The sequence below is a fragment of the Copadichromis virginalis genome, linkage group LG23, assembly GCF_057382275.1.
Source record: "Copadichromis virginalis isolate Kocher_CV1m ecotype Utaka linkage group LG23, C_Virginalis_male_GT1.1, whole genome shotgun sequence".
NCBI lineage: Eukaryota > Metazoa > Chordata > Actinopteri > Cichliformes > Cichlidae > Copadichromis > Copadichromis virginalis.
Window position 1 is genome coordinate 21614671 of NC_140639.1, and position 23828 is coordinate 21638498.

A 23828-nucleotide genomic window follows, 5' to 3' on the forward strand; every position below is an offset into this window, starting at 1 on the left:
TACTGTGAAACAGCTGCAATTGAGCGGTTTCAGACCTTCCCCCCAACCAGCCTTATCTCTGCTGTCACAGATCAGGATTGGTGGAAGTGAAAGTAAAAGGGAAAAAACAGGGGTTGGTGGGGGGTGCAAAACGATTACATTAATGGAACTTTAAATTTATTTTTTTGTACCATGTTCACGATTCAAAATATTCAGCTGACAGAAATTTTGATGACTCAAATATTTAAGTTAGTAACTTATTTAATTCTCAGGTCCAGTTGGTCCAGCAAAATATGAAGCTGGCTCAGCTGATTGCCGAACAATCTCACTTGTGGTTGTTCTCTTACATCAACCTGTAGGTTAACCAGTCATGTTTTTGTGATATCATGAAACACATACTGAAAGAGAGAACACATGCATGAGTGAGAACACAACAGAGAGAAATGCAGACAATATACACACAAAGAGGACTACAAGGGAACAGGCCACAGGTGGGAACACAGCTGACACTAAACTGAATGATGGCGCAGGGGAAGCAAAACTGAACAGAATCCGATTGTTCAGGCTGACGTCACTAGCCGTGTCTGGGTCTAAACTCCGCTGCAGGTCCATATATCAAACGATCACTATGGCATTACTGAGAGTTGAAAAACTGTCTAAAGTCTTTCATCTTTAATAAAATGATCAGCGTTCTGCTCTACCAGGTGTAATAATTGAGTTTAACATCCAGGCATCCATGAAAACGGAATTTATGACATTTAACGGAGTTAGAAGTTAGCAGGAAGTTAGCTCGCTAGCTTCTATCTAAATACAATATAGCATGTCCTGACTGCAGGGTTTTGGAAACAAATTCAAACATACAGCTCTGTTATCACTTCCAGCATAAATGAAGACAGAAAACTAAACAGCAGTGACGTTTGTAGGGTTACTGAAGTTGGGCTAGCTGGTATATAATGATGTGCTACGTGACCGCTAGCGACACAGCTATGTTAGCATAATATAAACAAGCGAACTTTTTTTCCCACTCAATAAAAGTTAACGTGAGTGTTCTCGGTGGTCAGGAACAAATGTAATCGCATGGCAGGATGCTGTAAAAGGACCAAACTTCAGCCAGGAGAACAACTGAGATAATCCATCCACAATACAAGGTTAGTCATTCATATACTGCTGCATGGGCTGGGCTGTAGTTACATCCTAAGGTTTTAAAAACTGAGCTTAAATAAATGATTAGCGGTAATAAAAGCCGAGGGAGGTCAACAGGGATCACTGACTGTTTTTGGAGCTTTTTGAGATAAAATAGAAGAAAATACATAACATTAAACATGTTAACAACACAAAAGCCATATTAGACGCAGACTACTTTAGACCCGGAAGTAGGATTCGTCGCGTCATCACTGAACAACCGGATACACATGAGATAGAAGATTAACAAAGCAGGAAGTACAAACACTGAGAGCATGACTAAGACACGTGGGATTGACACTGGGACTAGGGAGAAAACAGACAGTCATGGGTTTGTGACCGGGAAGGCTGAAAGACAGAGACTATACTGTGGAAAACTGAGCTGAAGAAAAACTAATATAGAACTAGGACATAAACCATGACAAACACAAAAATTAGTTCAAAGATGTCTTAGAGGAGAAGAGAAAATAATTCCAAAATAAAGCCAACATGTGCTGCACAGTGAAGCTGGAATAAAGAAAAAACAGAGTGAAACACTGAAGCAGCTCTGATGAGCTGAATCATCACTAATCAAACACACACAATGATTTAAATGTTTTAAATAAAGAACTGGGCCTGGCTAAGAGCGCCCTCTGCTGCATTTTCACTTAAAGTGCTGCATTTTTGTCATCTTAATCCGGGCTGAACATCAGAGAGAAAAAATAATGAAAACTTAGCTGACTAGATGCAACTAAAGAATTGCATTTTCCAAATTTATTTATGACATGTATGATAGATTTCATGCTACTGGCGTAAATGTGGGTCTTTCTAAAAGAACTGGTCTTGCTGTCACTTCAGAGGTAAAAAGGCTGAAGTTCACCGGCTGATTATCATGTGGATCAGGGAAATTATTTTACTGCTATTGGTAAATAATCATCATCATTACTATTGTATTAATAATATAATCTGCAGCATTCAGTTCAGTTCAGTTCAGTTCATTTTTATTTCAAACATTTCAAACATGTGCCTTCACAATCATTACAAAATATCATTCCATTATTTGTTTGAAAAGGAGTAGGCTGAAGTATTTACTTATTTGTCCCTACCCCCTCAAGTTTTACCTCTCATTCATTAAATTTTTTTTTGTCTTAAATTAAACAAACAACATATGAAACATATGAAACATATGAAGTAAAACAAAACATAACATACATAAATCAAAACAAGAAATTAGCAAGCCCCACCACAGTATAGTTTCTTTCATATAAAAAATACAGAATGTGTATATTTGCAGATACACAAGTTATGGAAAAACAACAAACCAAAACAAAACAAAAAAAAAAACAAAAAAGAACCGCAACACCATTTCCAGCAACATTACCGTCCTGGGTTAACCCCGTTTTCTTCATTCTTATACTTATTTAAAATTAGGTTTTTATATTTTACTTTAAACTGTTTTATGTTTTGACTGTCTTTTATTTCTTCTGTTAGACTGTTCCATAATTTAACTCCTGCAATTGAGATAGACATAGTTCTTAAAGTTGTTCTAGCACTTTGTATTTTTAAATTCCATCTCCCTCTTAAGTTATACCCACCTTCTCTTTCTATGAACAATTTACAGATTTCTTTGGGAAGCAGTTTATTTCTTACTTTATACATTATCTGCGCTGTTTTAAGCTTCACCAAGTCTTGGAATTTAATAGCTTGCATTTTGACAAAGAGTGCATTTGTATGGTCCCTGTACCCTACATTATTTATTAATCTAATGGCCCTTTTCTGTATTATAGTTATTGTTTGTGTGTTACTTTTGTATGTGTTTCCCCAGACCTCTACACAGTAGCTCATATATGGCAGTAGTAAAGCACAGTATAAAATGTGCAGTGCTTTCTGATCCAACATATGCTTTGCTTTCCCCAGGACGGCAATGCCCCGTGCCAATTTCCCCCGAACATAAGTAATGTGTGGCTTCCAACAGAGCTTGTGGTCAGTGATCACCCCAAGAAATTTTATTTCATTTACTCTTTCTAAATATACATTGTCAACACATATTTCTACTTCGATATTTTTCTTTTGGTTTCCAAACAACATAAATTTGGTTTTATCTAGATTCAATGATAATTTATTTATATCAAACCACTTCTTTAATAGCGTTAATTCCTGTGTGATCATTTCCAAAACCTGTGGCAACTCCACACCTGAACACAGTATATTTGTGTCATCTGCAAATATTACAAACTTTAAAAGTACATAATAAACATTTTTGGACCCAGTACTGAACCTTGAGGTACTCCACAAGCTATATCCATCAAATTAGATTTATATTCATTTATTTGTACATATTGTTGCCTATTCCCTACATAGCTTTTTAACCATTCCAAAACCACTCCCCTAAACCCGTACTTTTCCAGTTTTTTTAATAGAATTTCATGATTAACAGTATCAAACGCCTTCTTTAGATCTAAGAAAACTCCGAGCGCATACCTCTTATTATCCATACATTCCGTTATCTTTTCCATTAAATCTATCAGTGCCAAAGCTGTTGATCTGTTGTTTCTGAACCCATACTGACTATCTGTCATTAATTCATATTTTTCCACAAAACTGTCAAATCTTTTTATGAAGAGTTTTTCCAGTATCTTAGAGAACTGGGAGAGTATTGACACTGGTCTATAGTTTGTAAAATGATGTCTTTCATTAATATTGCATTCAGAGGTTTAAACAGTGTGTGTCTTTCAGAAAGACTAAGTTGCAGGCAGGAGTTGACAGGAAGTTGCAGAGAGTTTGCAGAAGTGAAAGCAGAGTCTAAGTTATTCTGAGGAGCAGGTTAGACGAGGCTATTTGAATTACTGGGTTATTCAAACTGTCTGTTATACGTTTATATTCGTTTATTAAGCTTTTAGTAGAGGTTCTTGATTAAAACATTTATTCAATATAGTACATATAGTTTCAGTTAGGTTGTTACACATAAGGATGAGCCTCTGTTCTGGTGAAAGGTCAGAAGTGCAACGGGTGAGATGAGAGAGCATGTAAGGTCAACACATACACACACATACATTAGTTAGACTCATTTATAGGTGAGAAGTTGGTCATGTTTGTCTCTGGAAAGAGGAACAGCGTCTGGCAGGATGTGGGGCTCATGTTCCAGACGATGTTCTTTTAAACCGTGTTAAAAGGCATTGTGGTTTTAATTGGACGTATGTATATATTCTGTCTGTGACGTATGAATGGGCGTCATTAATTCAAACCCTGATGCTATAAAAATCTGTGTATGCTTTGATTAAGTCGAAGATCAATCCCTGTCTGCGTACAGACTGGTTTTCCCACGCGTGCATTCATTAAAATCAATTGTTTGACCAAGCTCTGGACCATAGTTGTTTGTACTCTCCTTCCTCAATATGTGAACCTTAACAATCATCAAAGAAGAAATAAAACTTTAGAATTGTATTTATTGTATTCTGAAAAAGCATGGTGTACATATTAAAAAAATATTTTCAGAAACCCTGATTTTGATATTTAAGAAAAGGTGAATGAAAATAATAAAATATTAACATGTTTCCTCAAACGTGTGTACAGTATATGCTTTAATGTCTGTGCCTTTGAACACTGAAAGCAAAAGAAAAGGAGAGTTTCTATTTTGTTATGTTGTAATCTTTTTTTCAACTTGAAAACAGTTTAACAAAAACTCAACTGACTCGAATCTGCAGCTTCTAACTGTATATCATGATCATGATCAGCAGCTGCAGTTTTCTCAGTTATGTTTTTTATGACTTCTTTTCTGTGTCAGCTGAAAGGTTGAGATGATTCTGTATATGGTCCAGTTTCCACATGGTAAACTATCAGACTGACTGATTGACAGGACAGATGATCAGAGGTTTAATTTTTTTACCACAACTGTTCTCATCATCATTATCAACATTAACTTTGGGACAGAACAATGGGTAGAGTTTCTCAGTGAAGGACCAGCCAGTAAAGGAGTAGATCACATCTACATCATCTACATCATAAAAGGAGACCAGACCCTCCTCATAATCCACAAACACCCCCACCTTCTCAGAACCACGCTGAAGAGAGAGTGGGACTGTGGGATCTTCAAGAGCTCCACAAATGTTTTCATATGCTCCTACTGTCCAGAGACCATTCGCAGGACTCGGTGTGATGACTTCCTTCCTGTTGACTGACTCTCTGACCACTCCTAAAACCCAGTCAGGCTTTTCTTTAACCTGAACCTCAAAGTAAAATCTGCCTGAAGAGAAACTCTGCTTTCCTAAAACAAGACGCTCCACAGAAAATCTCTCTGCGGCCTGCTGGAGCGGGAGGGCTAGTAGGAGGAGTTGGCCGTCCGACTGCGGTCTGGGGTGTGGGGCCTCCCTGCTGCTGCGGAGTCGGGGTGGTCTGCCTCTCCCCACCGCAGGGAAAAGGGTAACACCACCTGGGTCTGGGTGCAATTCCCCCCTCCAGGGGCAAGGGTACCTAGACCCGGTTTGTAGAGTACGCTTGGGGAGTGTGATTGTGTGTACAGCGTCTCTTTATGTCTGTCTCCACGTTGGTTGAGTGTGGAGTAAGTGTATATGAGAGCATGAGGGTGGGAATGGATGTTTGTGTCTGTGTGTGCCTGTATGTCTGTGTCTATATGTCAGGTTGGGTATCAGACGCCACCTCTCTGGGGACACCTCAGGCCCTCCAAGGTTTGGAGGCCTATCTCCACCCACCACCACTTCCCCTGCCGGTGGCGGACTCCCTCAGGTGTCGGTGTGTTGGTGGTTCTTTGTGTCTGGGGGTGGGCGTCCGGGTACACACCGGCTCACTCCTTGGCGGCCGCTTGTCGGGGCCTGGGGCCTGGGGCTCGCTCGGGCCCCTTTGGAGGTGGGGTGCCCCCGGCCTCTCGGCCTGGGGCTCGGTCACTCAGGCACAGCTGGGGGCCGGCGGAGCTCACGGGCGCGTCACTGCAACTCCCCCTGACTTCTGCTCCGCGGCTGCTGGGCGAGCCCTCATCTGGGACTCTCCTCAGCTCCTACTGGAACAGTGGCGCGGCTGCCCCTCTGTTGGTCTTCCTTGGTCTCTTGTGTTCTGGGGGCCTCTGGATGTCTGGAGTTTTGATCTCCTCCATACCTGCTTCATGCCCTGGAGGACGGGGCTGTGGCCCCCCCACACTCCCTAGCAGATCATTACATGGAGAAACCTTTGGAATGCAAGCATGCTGATCCACACAGGTATGCACACATGGGTATTCACAGACGCGGACTAAAGCTTTCTTGGCTGCTGCCTCAAAGCACACTGTGCGCTGTCTATCTTGCGTGCTGCACAATATCGTTTATTATTTAGTAAATATTGATATCTATGACTAGCTAGTTTATTGTGATGGTGCTTTGTTTTCTCTATTATTATGTTACTCTTTGTTGTTTTCTGTCTCCTCTGTTTGTTTTTTTTGTTTTTTTTTGTTTTTTTTCTCCATACAGGTGACCCAGGAGTTCTTTTTTTTTCTCTCTCTCTCTCTTCCCCCCCCCCCCCCTTCTCACCGTCTCTTCTCCCCTTTGGTTTTCTTTCTTTCTCTCCCCCTCTTTCTCTCATTCATTCCCCCTGTCCTATTTATTAAAAAAAAAAAAAAAAAAAAAAAAAATGACAAAGGATGAACTGAAGCTCTGCCATCACGTAATGTCGCATACTGCTGTTTCTGATGTCATTTAGAAAAAAAAAAAAAATCTCTCTGGGTTGTCTGGAAGATCATTCTCCTCTTCACCACAGTGTACTTGTTTTCCATCATCAGACAGGATGAGATAAGGATGTGCTGTATCAGGATCAAGAGTCATATCCACTGCATACTGCTGGACCCTCTTCAGCTCACCCTCAAACAGCTTCTTCATGTCTTTACTGAGAGTCTCCTTCAGCCGACCCACAGCTCTCACCACAGTCCCCTCATATGATGGTGGATGGATACTGACCTCTGTCATCAGCTCAGAGATTTCCTGTTCCAGATCTGTGATGAAACCTTCAGCCTGTTTCTCTGTTGTTTCCTGTTTATCTTCAATCTCCTTTATGAACTTTTTCAAACATCTCCTGAGAGTCTTCCTCAGAGCAGTGAAGACCTGAACACCTTCTGCTTTCTCTCCGTCTGCAGCATCTTTACTCATCTTCACTGACTCTTTGATCTCCTGAATCTTCAGTCGTCTCTTCTGGATCATCTGTTGAATTTCAGCCTCAGTCTTCCCCAGTTCTGCCTTCTTTCCTTCATATTCTTCTCTCAGAGGAACAAACTCATGAGTCTTGTGGTCAAAAACACAGCAGAGCATGCAGACACATGTCTGATCGGTCTTACAGAACAGCTCCAGAGGTTTATCATGCTTCATACACATCCTGCTTTCCAGGTTCTCCTCAAGATCAATCAGCTGATGTCTTTTCAGCCGTGAAGCTGTCAGATGAGGCTCCAGGTGAGTCTGACAGTAGGAGGCCAGACACACCAGGCAGGACTTCAGGGCCTTCAGTTTGGTTCCAGTGCAGATGTCACAGGGAACTTCTCCTGGTTTGGCAGCTTGTTGCTCTGAGCTGCTGCTGCTGACTTTCTGCTGAGTTTCATGTCTGAACTGAGAAACCATCTCAGAGATGAAAGTGTTGATGTGCAGCTCAGGTCTGACTTCAAATGCCTTTTTACATAAAGGACACTGACACCTCTCACTGATATCCCAGTGTTGACTGATGCAGTTTTTGCAGAAGTTGTGTCCACATGGTGTGGAGACTGGATCAGTGAAGACATTCAGACAGATGAAGCACAGAAACCGATCTTTTGATAGAAGACAGCTGGCAGCAGACATGTCTGCACCCTGAGTGAGAAAGAAAAGAAAATGATTTTATTTTAAATCGCAGTCACATTTAAAATGAACCTATTTTGCTTTTCTTTCTCTTCTGTCACATATCTCCCTTTCCAGTGGTGGATTTTCGCGCTAAAAATGACCAGAGTTTCAAATAATTGTAAATGTACCTGTTTTTATACAGCTATATATCCGGTCTTTAAGTCTGATGTCGTTAGCTGTTTCCGGGTTCAAACTCCACTTCAGGTCCCAAAGTCAAAAGAACACTGCAACATCACTGAGAGCTATGAACTGTCTAAATTCTTTCATCTTAAATAAAGTGATTAGTGTGGCTGCTCTACCAGGTGTAACCACTAAGTTTAACATCCAGGCATCCATGAAAACAGAATTTATGAAGTTTAATGGACTTCAAAGTCAGTAGAGAGTTTGCTCGCTAGCTTACACCTAAACATAATACAGCATGTTCTGACTGAGGGATTTCTGAAAAATTAAAACGTACAGCTCTGCTACCACTTCCGACATAAATGAAGACAGAAAACTAAACAGTAGTGACGTTTGTAGGGTTACTGAAGTTGGGCTAGCTGGTATATAGAAATGTGGCTAGCTACACAGCTATGGTTAGTATTGTCATGGGCTGGGTCTATGACTGAGCATTTTGAGTTCATTTTGTATTTCTAATTTCTTATATTATATTGAAAGTATGAAAAGTTCTTGTGTTGGTATTATTGGTTAGGATTTAGTAGAATTTTTATTGCAGTTTAGGTTTTCATGTGTAAATCTGTTCTTGTCTCCTGTGTCAGTATGTCAGGTATTTCTTGTCTGTGTGTTTCATGTTGTCAAGCCAGTGATGTTATGTCTACGTCTTTCCATGTTTCCTGTTACTTTTCTCTGTGGTATCATGAGGTTCATTTGTGTCAGCTGTTTCCCTTTGTCAGTGTTTTCCAACCACTGCGACCTGGTGTGCTGTAAGAAATGATCAGCTGTGTCTTGGAAGATTATCTGGTTCCGTTTGATTAGCACTCTAAGTCAGCGGTCCCCAACCTTTTTTGCGCCATGGACCAGTTTATGCCCGACAATATTTTCACGGACCGGCCTTTAAGGTGTCGCGGATAAATACAACAAAATAAAACTAGTACCGGTACTGAAAAAAAGAAGATTTATTCATAACACATGTGAAAAGACCCAGGAAAATAGAGTTAATGATAAAAACGATAACAAAATAACGCTGAAAACCGATAAAAACCCTGAAAACCATAAATTTCACACCTGAACCTCAACTCTCGTGGCCCGGTACCAAACGACTCACGGACCAGTACCAGTCCGAGGCCCAGGGGTTGGGGACCGCTGCTCTAAGTGACAGGCATGAGTAACTGGCAAAACAATTACATTCTCCACTAGGGGGCAGTAACTACCTGCTCTAATTAAATGAGCTGCCACCTGCCAGTGAAACAGAAGAAGATGAAGAAGAAATTACATAATAGTCTTTCTTCGAGTCAGACAACACAGCGTGTAATAGCAATAGATAAATATTTGAAAAGAAAAAGTAGCCATCCTGACCCGGGTCCTGGAGAAAATTCCAATCCATTTTTTTTTTTTTTTTTTTTTTTGCCTGTCCCGTTTGGCTCTTTTGCCATCAGAATTGTTGTCTAAAGGCAAAGAAAGATGCCCAACGGATTTACTTTACCAAATTGACCATCCCAGCCTTGCCATAATGGTCCATTTGATTCACCTTTTATTGTTTATTTTATTTTCACTTACTGAATATGGGACAGACTTGACTGGGGGAAAGAAGGAGAGAAAGAAAGAGGGAAAGAGAAACAGCTGAGAAGAGGGACGGGGGAGAAGGGCAAAAACCAAAAACCAACAGAATGAGCAGAAAAAGAAAAAAAAGAAGAAAAAAAATGCATATATCAATCACCTGGGTCACCTGCTGAGAAAGAAAACAGAAAACAAGCAGAAGAGAACAAGAGTAATAGAATAAACAACATCACAATGATATATGGGAATATGACAGTAAATACTAAATATTAAACATTATTGTGCAGCACATAAGATCAACAGAACACAGTGTGCTTTGAGGTAGGAGCCAAAAAGGGTGTAGTTTGTGGGTGTGATCACCCGTGTGTACACCTGTGAGCATGGACGCGTTTGTTTTTTGTTTTTTAAAAGGTTCCTTCATGTAATGATCTGCTAGAGGGTGTGGGGGGGCCACAGCCCCGTCCTCCAGGGCATGAAGCAGGTATGGAGGAGATCAAAACTCCAGACATCCAGAGGCCCCCAGAACACAAGAGACCAAGGAAGACCAACAGAGGGGCAGCAGCGCCACTGTCCCAGAAAGAGCTGAGGAGAGTCCCAGATGAGGGCTCACTCAGCAGCCGCGGAGCAGAAACCAGGGGGAGTTGCAGTGACGCGCCCGTGAGCTCCGCCGGCAGCCAGCCGCACCTGAGTGACCGAGCCCCAGGCCGAGAGGCCGGGGGCACCCCACCTCCGAAGTGGCCCGAGCAAGCCCCAGGCTCCAGGCCCCGATAAGCGGCCGCCAAGGAGTGAGCCGGTGTGTACCTGGACGCCCACCCCCGGACACAAAGAACCACCAACGCACCGATGTCTGAGGGAGTCCGCCACTGGCAGGGGAAGTGGTGGTAGGGGGAGATAGGCCTCCAAACCTTGGAGGGCCTAAGATGTCCCCAGAGAGGTGGCGCCTGACACCCAACCTGACATATAGACACAGACATACAGGCACACACAGATACAAACATCCATTCCCAGCCTCATGCTCTCATATACACTTACTCCACACTCAACCAACGTGGAGACAGACATAAAGAGACGCTGTACACACGATCACACTCCCCAAGCGTACTCTACAAACCGGGTCTAGGTACCCTTGCCCCTGGAGGGGGGGAACTGCCCCCAGACCCAGGTGGTGTTACCCTTTTCCCTGCGGTGGGGGGAGGCAGACCGCCCCGACTCCGCAGCAGCAGGGAGGCCCCACACTCCAGACCGCAGTCGGACGGCCAACTCCTCCTCCTAGCTCCCCCGCTCCAGCAGGTCGCAGAGAATGGGGGTGAGAGAAGACTCCAAACCTCCCTCCACCCGCTCATTGTAGTGTTGATGCATGTGTGTTCTAAGGTGCATTTAAAACCCAGGAGGGCATGGAGCTACCTGCCAGAGAGCAGCAGGTAAGCGCATGGTCCCTCCTGCTGGCCCTCAATGTCTACGTGTATTTAACATTGAGAGGTGGGCAACGACGCCAGGGGTGAGGTGTACACCCTGATGGTACTTTGGATTCCGTGTATCGTGCCCACCCCCAAGATCCTATATGTATGTGTAATGAGAGTGTGAGTAATGTGAATGTCTAAGTTGTGGGATAAAATTGAGGCAGAGGCAGCCAGAAGGGGACGGGGGGGGTAGCCTCCTCTGCACCCTGGTGACATATCCCTACTCCAAGGTCCTGCATGTGTGGGTGGTTGTGGTGGAGCGGGAAGAGGGAGGCAGCTGGAGATGGGGAGGGAAGGAAGGGAGGGGCAAGTGACCCCTCCCTGGGGCCAGCTCCCCCGCTGACCCCAGTAGGCACCCCCATTTCCCGCGACCCACCAGGGAAAGGGGGCCCAGGCCCATCCAGACCGGGGCCCAGCGCAGCAGCGCCGCCCGGCCCCACAGAGCCCAGGACAGTCCACCCAACCCCACCACAGAGAAAACTGCACCCACCCCACCATCCACTCTTCTTCCAGACTACATAAGACAATAAACACCCAGGCTGAGATCTTCCTCCACCTCTCCTGTATCTCCCCCTCCTGTAGAGAGAGCCCCTGAGGAGAAGAAAGCTCCTGCAAGATGTGACAATCTTCCCCACCAGTTGAAGAGCCCCCCAGGTGGCTCGATGCACCGGCGGCACCCTGCTCCAGGGCTGGGCCCCCATGCACCCACCCGCCCACAACCCCGGCAACACACCAACCAGGACCCAAGCCCCCGAGGCCCGGCCCGGGCCCCAGCCCAGAGACGGAGCGCCCCCAGAACCTCACGCCCATCCCGGACCCACCCAGGGGCAGCCAGGTTACCAGGTCAGTAACCCACGTCCGTCAGCACAGACCCTCCCCTAGTCCCGCTGCACGCAGCCGCGAGGAAACAGTCACCTGAGAGCCAACAGAGCCCCTAACCGGACATGACCGCTACCCCGGGTTGAGCCCCCCAAGAAAGATGCCTCCGGGGAACCCCCCGACGCCCTAAGCCTGTCCCTACCCCCACACCAATCACAACAGTGAAGGCGGGACCAAACTATGACCCCCCACCCCCACTAGGTGATGGAGCTGATCAAAGGAGCCCAGAGCAATTGATCTGATGTGGTGGCAGAGGCTGTATCAAGACTAATGTAATCTAATAGATAATTTCTATATTGGTTAGAATTAAGATTATGATTATGAAAATTCCAATCCAGATGAAGGCCCTAGCATGAGTAGTGGTCAGAAGAAAGCAAAAAACGGTATACTGGGGACAAACTGAGCCAATCCCATTATATCTGGTGCGTGGGGGGAAATTATCAATAGCCTTTTTGTGACATTTTTGTTTGGTGGTGTGCCCTGTAATTTTTCTAATGTGAAATATGTGCAGTGGCTCCAAATGGTTGGGAATGGTTGTGTTTCCACTTCCCCTAATCACCTCCTGTGTGTATTTAGTCTACATGTTTTTGTTCAGTCTTTGTCTGGTCGTCTGTGTTACCTCCCACCACGTCATGTCAGGATTAAGTCTTTCATGACTCAGCTCAGGTTTCATGTTTCTTGTTCTTGTTACCTCCTCATAGTTTCTCGCATACTCGTGTTCATGTCACCGTGTCATAGTTAACCATAGTTTCTCCCTGTCTAGGTTTCAGTTTAGTTTTCCCCTGGTTGAGCCTTGTTTTCTGTTTCATGTTTTTCAGCCTCAATAAATGGCTCGCCTTGTGTTTAACATAAGTTACGTCTCCTTCCATGTCTGCAATTGGGTCCCACTATTCACTCTACATACAGTCAGCTCCCACTGACCGTGACAAGCATAATGTAAACACATGAAGAAGAAGGATGAACGCAAACGTTTTTCCACTCAATAAAAGTTAACGCAGGGGTTCCCAGTGGTTAGGGACAAATGCAACTGCATTGCAGGACGCTGTAAACAGACCAAACTTCAATCAGGAGAACAACTGAGATAATCACGTCATCACTTAACAACCAGATAGTACTCATATAGTAATTAAAGCACTACACAACTTGCCTCATTCCCCCATTCATACAAGTATTTTTTCGATGCTCTTTCTGTTTAAGTGCTTTCTATCTAATATTCATACACATTCATACTCATAAGTAGGTCAGTGTATGTGAAAGTAGTCCTTGTGAGCCCAAAGTTCACATTTCAGTGTGCTCTGAACACTGTTTCACAGGTTATTTACTCCAAGTTTGATGACAATACCAGCCATCTTGTGTTAGACGGCATCATGAGTTTGAAACTAGAAATCAAAGGAGTCATGTTGAATGTTGTCAGTGTGAATGCCTCACAGGTTGGATGTCAGTTAGAAGAGAAAGAGGAAGTCTGGAGTAACTTGGATGAAATAGCAGAGAGTGTCCCCAGTGGGAGAGAGTGGTGATATGAAAACACACCAGCTTCAGCAGTGTTATAATTATGTTTCCTGACACAGAGAGAGTTTAAATTTAAAACAGAGTGACTGTGATGCTTTGAACTCACCAGTGTTGGATAGAAGCTCTGCTGTGCTGTTGAAAAAGGCTGGATGAGCTCAGTTTAAGGTTCCTTTGAGGACAGACTGATTTTTTCCCCACTGAATCAGCTGTGAAACAAAAAGTTTCATCTGATAAATGCTGGAATGCGATCCATCCAGACTTTTGTTCTGCCACCTGAGCTACAGGGGTGGCTGTAGCTCAGGTGGCAGAGCAGGTCAGCCACTAATCAGAAGGTCGGTGGTTCGATCCCAGGCTGCCTCCTGGCTGCATGCCAAATATCCTTGGGCAAGATACTAACCCCATGTTTGCCTACTGGTGGTGGTCAGAGGGCCCGGTGGCGCCAGTGTCCGGCAGCCTCGCCTCTGTCAGTGCGCCCCAGGGCAGCTGTGGCTACAATGTAGCTTGCCATCGCCAGTGTGTGAATGTGTGTGTGGATGGGTGAATGACTGAATGTAGTGTGAAGCGCTTTGGGGTCCTTAGGGACTAGAAAAGCGCTATACAAATACAGGCCATTTACCATTCTTTGTTGTCAGGTTGGATTCCTTCTCAGAAACAGTTGGAGTTTTATTTTAATGCAAAAGTTAAAATAAGAGATTCAGAACTTCAGTCCAACATTTAGCATGCACTGCATCATGTCTTAAAGGGTTCAACAGCCAAAGAACAGAAGATGTTTTTTCTCCCAATCAAAGCTCCAGAAAAAATAAGAAACTCTTATTTTTTTATTAAATCTTAATTCTTTCTTTTTTTTAATTAGAAGAGTCACAGTTGTCAAAGCAGCAAATTGTGGTTAGCCTTTATGTTTGTTTGTTTTTACTCCTAGTCTGTAATCCAGTGTTCATGTAGAAGTAATCCACGTCATAAAGAGATGAGACTGTGTGGGGTCGCGAACTTTGAAGTCAATATGATAACCTTATCCCACCAACGCTGTGGAAGTCCAGCTTTTCAGATTCAATTAAAATTAAATCACTGAAAAAGGTCCTCTGGAAAAGAGTAGAATTCTTGGAACTGAGTTGATTAAACAGTGTCATATGAACATGCCCTGTGCATTTACAATAAAACAACACATAGAAAGCAAGCGAAGTGAAGCAAAGGTAACCCCAGGGTGTAGATAACTTTAAGCACACACAGCAGAGACACACAAAATGACAGACAGGAAATGAAAATGAGCGCAGAGAGAGAAAGAGTCCCAGGTGCACACGTAGCTGTGCCAAGCTGAATTAACCCTATATGTTTGGACTTGTCACCGTTGGTCATAACACAATCAGAGGTTACTTATTGATCCTAATTATTACATTTCAAACAGTACTGATCAACATCTGCTCGTACAACAGGGGCACAAACTTCATTAATATAATTGTGAATAAGATTTGTGGATAATATTTGTGGGTCTTGTGATTTTGAACATGTAGGTTAGCTGCTTATCACAGTGATTCTATTTAAAAGAAAAAACCTCTCCAGTGTAGGTATATATATAATGGTTACGAGTATATATGATTATATTATATATGTGAGTATATGTCCAGTGTGTACAGGTATATATGTCATTTAAAAAATACCCAACAACTGAACATTTGGACGTGCTGTTGAGAACGGCTGGATGAGCTCAGTTTGATTCTTGTTTAAAAGAAAGATTTTAAATTTCTTTCAGTTTCACTTTTTGAATTCTGACCCTAAAGTTCAGTTTTTTTCAGGTTTCGTTCTGCCTCTGTCAGCAGGTGAGAGCTGGTGGCTAAGCAGAGACTTTTAATGTGATTATCAGCCAGGAACAAGTCAGGTGTTTTCTTACGCATGTGAGTTTCTGCCTCTCCCTACAGATCTGATTTTATGTGTTTCTTTGGTAGTTCAGTTATGTTGAGCAGTTTTTGTTTTTGTTTGTTTTTTTTTGGGGGGGGGGGGGGGGCGGGGGTGGTCTCACAAATTCATCAGACCACCCCCGGGCGCACTGACAGAGGCGAGGCTGCCGGACACTGGCGTCCAAGGACACAACGACCAAGACTGTCGGAGCCGGGGCTCGAACAGGCAACCTTCCGATTACAAGACGAACTGCCAACTCTTGAGCCGCGAATGACCACATAACATCCCTTCTGCCCACTTACAGACATAACTTTTCAAATGTTTGTGTCACTAATGCCTCAAATGTAAGAAGAACAAACGCACACAGAGTGCCTCTCCGGCTGACTTATTTTCCACCCTGATTTACGAATAAATTCTTTCCAAATCCTACCATGTGGATTCATGGATTTTTTTTTTCACATTCTGTCTCTCACAGTTGAAGTGTACCTCTGGTGCAAATTACTGACCTCTGTCATCATTTTAGGTGGGGGAACTTGCACAATCGGTGGCTGACTAAATACTTTTTTGCCCCACTGTAGCATTATATAGCTTTTTAGCATTATGCTGTTTAAACATTATACTTTTAAGCAGGCCCCTGTGTGACCTTAGGAGCAACAATAGTTGAAACAACATCACAGAAAAAAGATGCATAGGCGAGATACTAAGAAATAGTACAGAAGTTGCAGTAGATAACGGGAGGGGGGGGACAAAGGGCAGCGTTAAGAACAGTCTAACACTTTGGATAAGTATAGACTAGAAAAGCAGAACTAAGGAGGAGAGCGTAAACCCCGGGCGCAACACACTTAACACCTACAAAGCGCACACTCAAGACACTTGACATGACCCGCACACACACACATTGCAGATCAGACATGTACATCACACACACACATAAACAATTAAGACATGCATTTAAGAATGGGGTTAAAGATGCAAGACCTTAAAAGGAAAGGTAGAAGACGACAGATGAGGAAGAAGTTGTTTTGATCAAAACTGTGTATGTCGTATAGGCGAACGTGATATCAGAATAACAGGAAAGGTGGGAGGTAAATAAGGAACTTTGGAATAATATAAATGTAACAGTTAGAAGGACTGCCCTTTGAATCTGCAAGAGACTTTATGCTGACCTGATTCCCTCCTGTGCAGGGGTTGAAATAAAGAAGTTGACTGAATTGAAGAAGTCTGTCTCGAGTCATTCGTTTTGGTTTTTCACCAGGTCAGAAAAAACGATCGGGCACGGCATCAGCACGCCGACACCGGGCTTCCCTCTGCATTTTAAACTTTATTAAGCTTTTACGTTAAAGGGAGTCACCTTATTCAGTGACTGAGACTCAATACACATTTATTCTAATGAAGGCAGTCAACTAAACTGGACTTGAATTAATTTTTAATTGGTTAGTACATTCATTAGTTTACTGACACTTCTTGACAATAAATCGCAACTGGAGTTAATAAAAAGATATTGTAAAAACATATCAGACGTGTGGGATTTTTCTCCATTTACCCTAAATTCAGATTTAATCCCTATACGGTGGACCTAACCTGCTCCAGAGCAGAAACCAGACCAACTCACTAATCAGATTTCTGGAAAGTAGCATCACAGTAGCAGATTTTAAAAATCTGAAACCAGCAGCCCAAAGTGAAAGACGAGTCTTTATTTATCTTCCTTGAAACAGAGCAGACAGTAGAAAGTCTTATTTACAAAACAGATGAAGAACAGCCTGAGATATCTTCAGATGAACAGTACATCTTAGTTTTTACACATCTGATTCTGCTGCCATTAAACATTCATTACAGTTTATAACTACAATAGTTTTATGTCTTCAAGACTCAAACTGTTCATCAACATTAGGAAATATCTCAAACTTTCAAAACATTACCACTTTAAAATGAACAGAGATCAATTTTATTGAAATATTGGATGAAATATAGAAAGCTGTCCTGTAGGGCTTGTCTGATCTGAGCATCAATAAGAAATACAGATTTACAGGAACAAATCATAAACACGTCAATGTGTTTCAGACGAATGTGTTGGTGCCACCTGATAAAACCTGAACTAACAGTTAGAAGCTATTTTTTCCCATTTAAATGTAACGTTTAAATCTGCTTCATTAATGATGATTTGGAATTTGACGAGGAGAACAAAGACATGAATCTGTTTGACTGCAGGCCTGAAAATAATTAAATATTAACATTTGTACTCATATTTGTGAACAGTATATGTTTGAATGTTTGCACTCGTAAAAACTGAAAGAAGAAGAGAGTTTCGGCATTCTCAGAATGAAATTTCCTCAAATGGATCATTTTCTCCATGAGAACAGAGACACGAACCTGTTCCCAAACTGTTCACCTCATATGCTGCTGCCACATTACAGGGAAGAAGACTAGAGTTCAGCAGCTGATTATCATCAAAAAACATGAAAGGAGAAAACAAAAGTTCAGATTTTTATTTTTTATTTAAGTGCACACCTTAAAACATCAGAAGAGTTTCTGAATCCTGTTGTTTGATATTTCACAACATCTGTGCCTTAAAACGCTGGAAGAAAATTAAGGAAAGGTCTTTTTCAAACTGAAATTACACAAATGGGTTATACTGTTATCAAGTTGAAAACAGTAAAACAAACAAATCAATTAAAGTTCAGCGTGCTGACTTGACCTGCCGGTTCTGACTGAATATCATGGTTTTCATCAGCAGGTTTGAGTTGCTCAGTTCTGTTCTTAGGACTTCTTCTCTGTGTTGGTTTAATGTTACGATTAATCTTTAATTGATGCAATCTCTTCATGAAAAAAGATCAGACTGACTGACTGATGATCAGTTATCATCATCCTCATCATCATCACTGATGCCATCACCCACCATCACAGGACAGATGATCAGACGTCCAGAGTTTTTACCATCATCATTAACACCGGGATAGAAGAGTGGGCAGAGTTTTTCCATAAAGGAGCAGCCAGTAAAGGAGTAGATAAGAGTTGCATGATCTACATTATGGAAGGAGACCAGACCCTCCTCATAATCCACAAACACCCCCACCTTCTCAGGAACAGACTGAAGAGAAAGACAGACTTGAGGTTTATCAAGAGCTACACAAATGTTTTTATGTTCCGCTACAGTCCAGTAACCTTCATCAGGACTCGGTGTGATGGCTTCCTTCCTGTTGACTGACTCTCTGACCACTCCTAATATCCATTTGGTCATGTATTTAATCTGAACCTCAAAGTAAAATCTGCCTGAAGAGAAACTCTGCTTTCCTAAAACGCAAACAAACTTCGAAAATCTCTTTGGGTTGTGTGGACATTTCTTCCTATTGTCACTACGTTGTACTTGTTTTCCATCGTCACACACAACGAGTTCAGGATGTGCTGTATCAGGATCAAGACTCACATCCACTGCATACTGCTGGACCCTCTTCAGCTCAGCCTCAAACAAGTCTTCAAACTCTTCATTGAGTGTTTCCTTCAGCTGATCCACAGCTCTCACCACAGTCCCCTCATATGATGGTGGATGGATACTGACCTCTTTCCAGTCCTTGGTGGTTAGAGCAGCTTTGAGAGAGGAGAAGCTTTGGAGGAGGTGGAGGTGATCTTTAGAGCGTGAGAGCTGCTCCACCTCAGAGCTTCTCTTCATCAGCTCAGAGATTTCCTGTTCCAGATCTTTGATGAAACCTTCAGCCTGTTTCTCTGTTGTTTCCTGTTTATCTTCAATCTCCTTTATGAGCTCGTTCAGACGTCTGTCAACAGACTCCTTCAGAGCAGTGAAGACCTGAACACCTTCTGCTTTCTTTCTGTCTGCAGCATCTTTACTCATCTTCACTGACTCTTTGATCCCCTGAATCTTCAGCCATGTCTTCTGGATCATCTGTTGAATTTCAGCCTCAGTCTTCCCCAGCTCTGCCTTCTTTCCTTCATATTCTTCTCTCAGAGGAACAAACTCATGAGTCTTGTGGTCAAAAACACAGCAGAGCATGCAGACACATGTCTGATCGTTCTTACAGAACAGCTCCAGAGGTTTATCATGCTTCATACACATCCTGCTTTCCAGGTTCTCCTCAGGATCAATCAGCTGATGTCTTTTCAGCCGTGAAGCTGTCAGATGAGGCTCCAGGTGAGTCTGACAGTAGGAGACCAGACACACCAGACAGGACTTCAGGGCCTTCAGTTTGGTTCCAGTGCAGATGTCACAGGGAACTTCTCCTGGTTTGGCAGCTTGTTGCTCTGACCTGCAGCTGCTGACTTTCTGCTGAGCTTCATGTCTGAACTGAGAAACCATCTCAGAGATGAAAGTGTTGATGTGCAGCTCAGGTCTCATCCTGAACACCTTTTTACACATGGGACACTGACACCTGTAGCTGATATCCCAGTTTTTACTGATGCAGTTTTTGCAGAAGTTGTGCCCACATGGTGTGGAGACTGGATCAGTGAAGACATCCAGACAGATGGAGCACAGAAACTGATCTTCAGATAGAAGACAGCTGGCAGCAGACATGTCTGCACTCTGAGTGAGAAAGAAGAGAAACTGATTTTATTAATTCCACTGGTGGATGTTTAGGTTAAACATGACCCAAGTTTCAAATACTGAGGTCAAAGTTCTTACAGCTCTAAACACAGTTTATAATAATTTATTTCAATGACATTAGGCTGTGAAGCCTTTTTTAAAATACTAACTTTTTTAATTAATCCTTTTTTATTATTAGTTAGCCTCATCGTGCATGCGAGGAAAAAAATGAATACAAGCAAATAATTATATTTCATGGGTGAAGGTATTTTGGCCAAATTATAATTGCCAGGTCCTGAGGCACACTTCCTTTCCTGATCCTCGTTATGAAGTTTTTCATTTGTTGCATCTTTTAATGGAATGATTGAATGGACCTGCTGTGGAAAGTGAAACCACGTGGACTTCCCCTGTGCAGAAAGCGATTACAGATGTTACACATTTTAAATAAACAGAAATAAATGATCCTTGTTGTTGTTTGCTTAATGACTGATTTCAGTCTTAACAAACCATCTTTGAAAATGATGTTTGTGGGTCGATTTAAATGCTTCAAGTGTGAGTGCAATCAGCTTCTACTCAATGTGTTGATAGAGTCAGACGCAGATGTATCACAAGTTAATCTGATTGTAGGCTATGGCACTTGGACACAGGTGGCATTAGTGGACTGGGCCACATTTGAGTGCAGACAGGCAACAACGAGGAAATCACATGGGAGTAATAAAATATGGTAAAACTGATAACAAAAACAACAAGATTCTTGGTAACTTTCATGGTATTCTGAACAGCATCGGTTTGGTTTTGTTTGCAGTTTTCACAGTCGCCTCGTGCACGGGATTATTACCAGATAAACTTAAGGGCATGTTAAATATTTTTTTGGTCAAGAGCAACAACAATGACAGACTGGGTTTGAACTAACTGTCACTGACATCCTTTTCAGTGTTTATTTCCTGCTTTGTCTGTAGCGGCTCCGGAAAAGCGAATCTGCGACACATCTGTTTGAACACCAGTTAATGTGAAACATCATTAAATCTAAAACACCTTTGACATGAAATTATTTGCTAATGATTATGTTTTTGTCGCCTGAGTTTTGGCATAAATTTGCTTCCACAGCTCCGGATCGTCCCCACATCTAATGCTGGGCTCACACTGTGCGATTTTTGGCCCATTTTGAGCCGATTTTTGAGTCGTGCGACCGTTTTGGCGATCGGCCCGATTTTGGCCTTCATCGTGCGTCGTGCATCGTGTAGTATACGTGGGGTAACGAGAAGCGATTGACACCTCACGACCCGCTCCCGATCATCAATCGATTGAGAGTCGTGAGGGTGTCACCGTAGTTTGTCACACTGCGCACGCGCAAAGACAAATGTCAGCGAAAAACACGGAGCAGCACGGCTGTGCAGCGTGTGATCTGGACACAAGCGATGGAGGCACAACTTGTAGAGCTTTGGAAAGCTCATCCGAGCCTTTTCGGTGTGGCCTCACAAAATTATCACGACCACAACAACCGTGAAAATAGTTGGATCTATACTGCTGCTCAATCACAGCTGCCTGATCAATGTTTTTCATTAGAAATTTAGCAAAGTTGATGGTGGTGGCGTGTCTGTGTGAGTGAAAGACAGAGAGGGAGAGCGAGCGACAGAATTTCTGTTATAACCTTCATTTTTATGGACGCACAGTGTGAGCACTCAGGTCGCATCAGAGCATCGGGCGGTATAGTGTGAGACCCTGCATCGTGACCTACCAACTTCTAACCCCTGCGAGTCAATCGTGCAGTTTGAGCAGGAGCTGAATCGCGCGACTGAAAAAAATCGCACAGTGTCTGCAGCAGAGATGACGCAGCATCATCTCTGCAGATCAGGATTACTGAAAGTGAAAGTTTACCATTTGTTTGCACTGCGCTAAAAATCAGAACAGGGTGAATTTGCATATTTTTATAAAAAGAATTTATAAGAGGAGAGAAATGTAGAGACGTGTGTGGAAATACCCCAACCAGCAGGTGAACTGCACCGTATTTGCAGGTTACAAAGAGGAGGCTTAACATGTGGACTTTAAAACAGTGTGATCGTGATCATCTGTACTTACCCGTGTTGGAAGACGCTCTGCTGTGCTGCTCAGAAAGGCTGTTGTTAGGTATTTTAGTACCATGGTAGCATTTACTGGATATTGTTTTATAGTGACATTATGCAGGAAAACTCTGTCATTCAATAAGGCCCCTTTGTTTTAGTTATTTTTCTCTTTGACCCAAGAATTGATGTGTGAGAATCACAGGCTGGTACAAGGTTGAAATACCACAGAGATCACTCCCTCAGCTACATTAGTTTCTTAATCTTTTAGACGCCTGTTGAAGGCCAAATGGTTTGTTTCAGATTTCACTAATGTAAGAACTCTTCGTTTTGTGCCTTGAAAATATGTCGCTGAGATAATCACAATTGTAGCTGAACTAATAAACTACACAAAGGATGCTTCTTCACCCAAGGGCAGGAAGACGCTGCCTTATCTTGGTCTGTACTGGTTTAAACTGATAATCTGCTGTCTCATGAATTTTACCCTCTATATAAACTGTTGTACTTGTGAATAAAGTTGAGTCACTTTGGGAAGACAATCTAAAGCAGTCTCTGTTTTCTTGTTCTCCCAAGCTGCTCCCGAGCTCGTACTAACACGCTGAATGGCATGCTTGAATATTACTTGAGAATATATTTGACTGTGTTACAGACTAAGGGACATTCTCTGCTGATAGGTGAAGGTACATTCTCTGCTGATAGACGTCCACGCCTCGAAGGAAGTCGATCCACGGATTAGGCCCTGGAAACCGTTTCCTTCAGCTGTAGAGCTCAGTTTGACGCTCCTGTGAAGAGAAACAAGTTTTGCTGTCTTTACTGTGAGTTTCACTTCTGGACTCTGACGCTGAAGCATGTTGCTCCGCCTCTGAGAGGCGGTGGCTCAGCAGTGCGTGGATGCGTATTGATGGACGTGATCACAGTTCGTGTTCAGTCAACTATTATTGTATCTTTTAAGAAATTGAGAAAAAAGCAACGTCTTCATTGCCAAGAAAAGAAAATAGGACGCTCCGAAGACCACGCTCACATAGGTGGAGAGCAGGAGAAAACCGGAAGAAGCAGTGAAGAGTAAAGAAAAGGGCTGTCTCCCAATTCAGGGTCTGCAGCCTTAAAGTACGCAGCCTCAACGATCCTGAAGGGCCGCGTACTCAAAGACCGCTAAGGCCGGAAGTGCGAGGCTTGTGTAATGGGACGGCCTATCCTCCGTTGCGCTGATACTGTTGTTTGTCAATAAAGTTTAAAAAAAAAGAAAGAAAAAAAAGCCTCTGTTGCACTGCCCAGGTTGCCTAGCAACCATGATACTAACCACTGGAAACGTGTCGTACAGCTTTGTTTGACAGAAATGAAGGAGAAAATCTTCTGTTCATTTGTTTGTTTCTTGCTACATGAGCTTTGATCATTCTCTGTAAGATTAAGCTCAGCTATTGAACGGCGTATATTTTAAAGTAAAGGCTTTAAAACCAAGTTAGTACAAACATCACTAATGTCACATAACTTTGCCGACATGTGGCCAACAGTAATGTTTAATGTTCTTCGTTATTAAACATTTGCACATAAATAAGTGACATAATATTCCGTACTTAAAGTGTACTCTTCGGCCGCCCCTCATCCGCCGTTTTTTTCTGCAAATTTATCCACACCCATCGCCGCGCTATGCATTCTGGGATATGTTGGGCCACGAAGTCTACACTGCCACAGCCTTAAATTTCAGGTAGAAGACAGCTGGCAGCAGACATGTCTGCACTCTGAGTGAGAAAGAAAAGAAAATGATTTTATTAACAATTCCAATTTTGAATGT

General features: G+C 42.8%; 2 protein-coding genes across 2 annotated transcripts; both read right to left on the minus strand.

Annotated features, from left to right (window-relative positions):
* Positions 1–2124: 2124 nt before the first annotated feature.
* On the minus strand, positions 2125–7971 carry LOC146680794 (E3 ubiquitin-protein ligase TRIM21-like). The gene is made up of 2 exons (XM_085447910.1): positions 6848–7971; positions 2125–5437 (listed from the first exon to the last, which is right to left on the minus strand). The coding sequence occupies exons 1-2, from the start codon at positions 7944–7946 to the stop codon at positions 4977–4979; spliced, it is 1560 nt and encodes a 519-aa protein (XP_085304036.1). The 5' UTR covers positions 7947–7971; the 3' UTR covers positions 2125–4976.
* A 9151-nt stretch (positions 7972–17122) lies between these two features.
* LOC146680795 (E3 ubiquitin-protein ligase TRIM39-like) lies at positions 17123–22975 on the minus strand. Its single transcript, XM_085449250.1, has 3 exons — positions 22784–22975; positions 22056–22093; positions 17123–19976 (listed from the first exon to the last, which is right to left on the minus strand). Exons 1-3 carry the CDS (start codon positions 22884–22886, stop codon positions 18294–18296), a joined length of 1824 nt encoding a protein of 607 aa, XP_085305376.1. The 5' UTR covers positions 22887–22975; the 3' UTR covers positions 17123–18293.
* Positions 22976–23828: the final 853 nt, after the last annotated feature.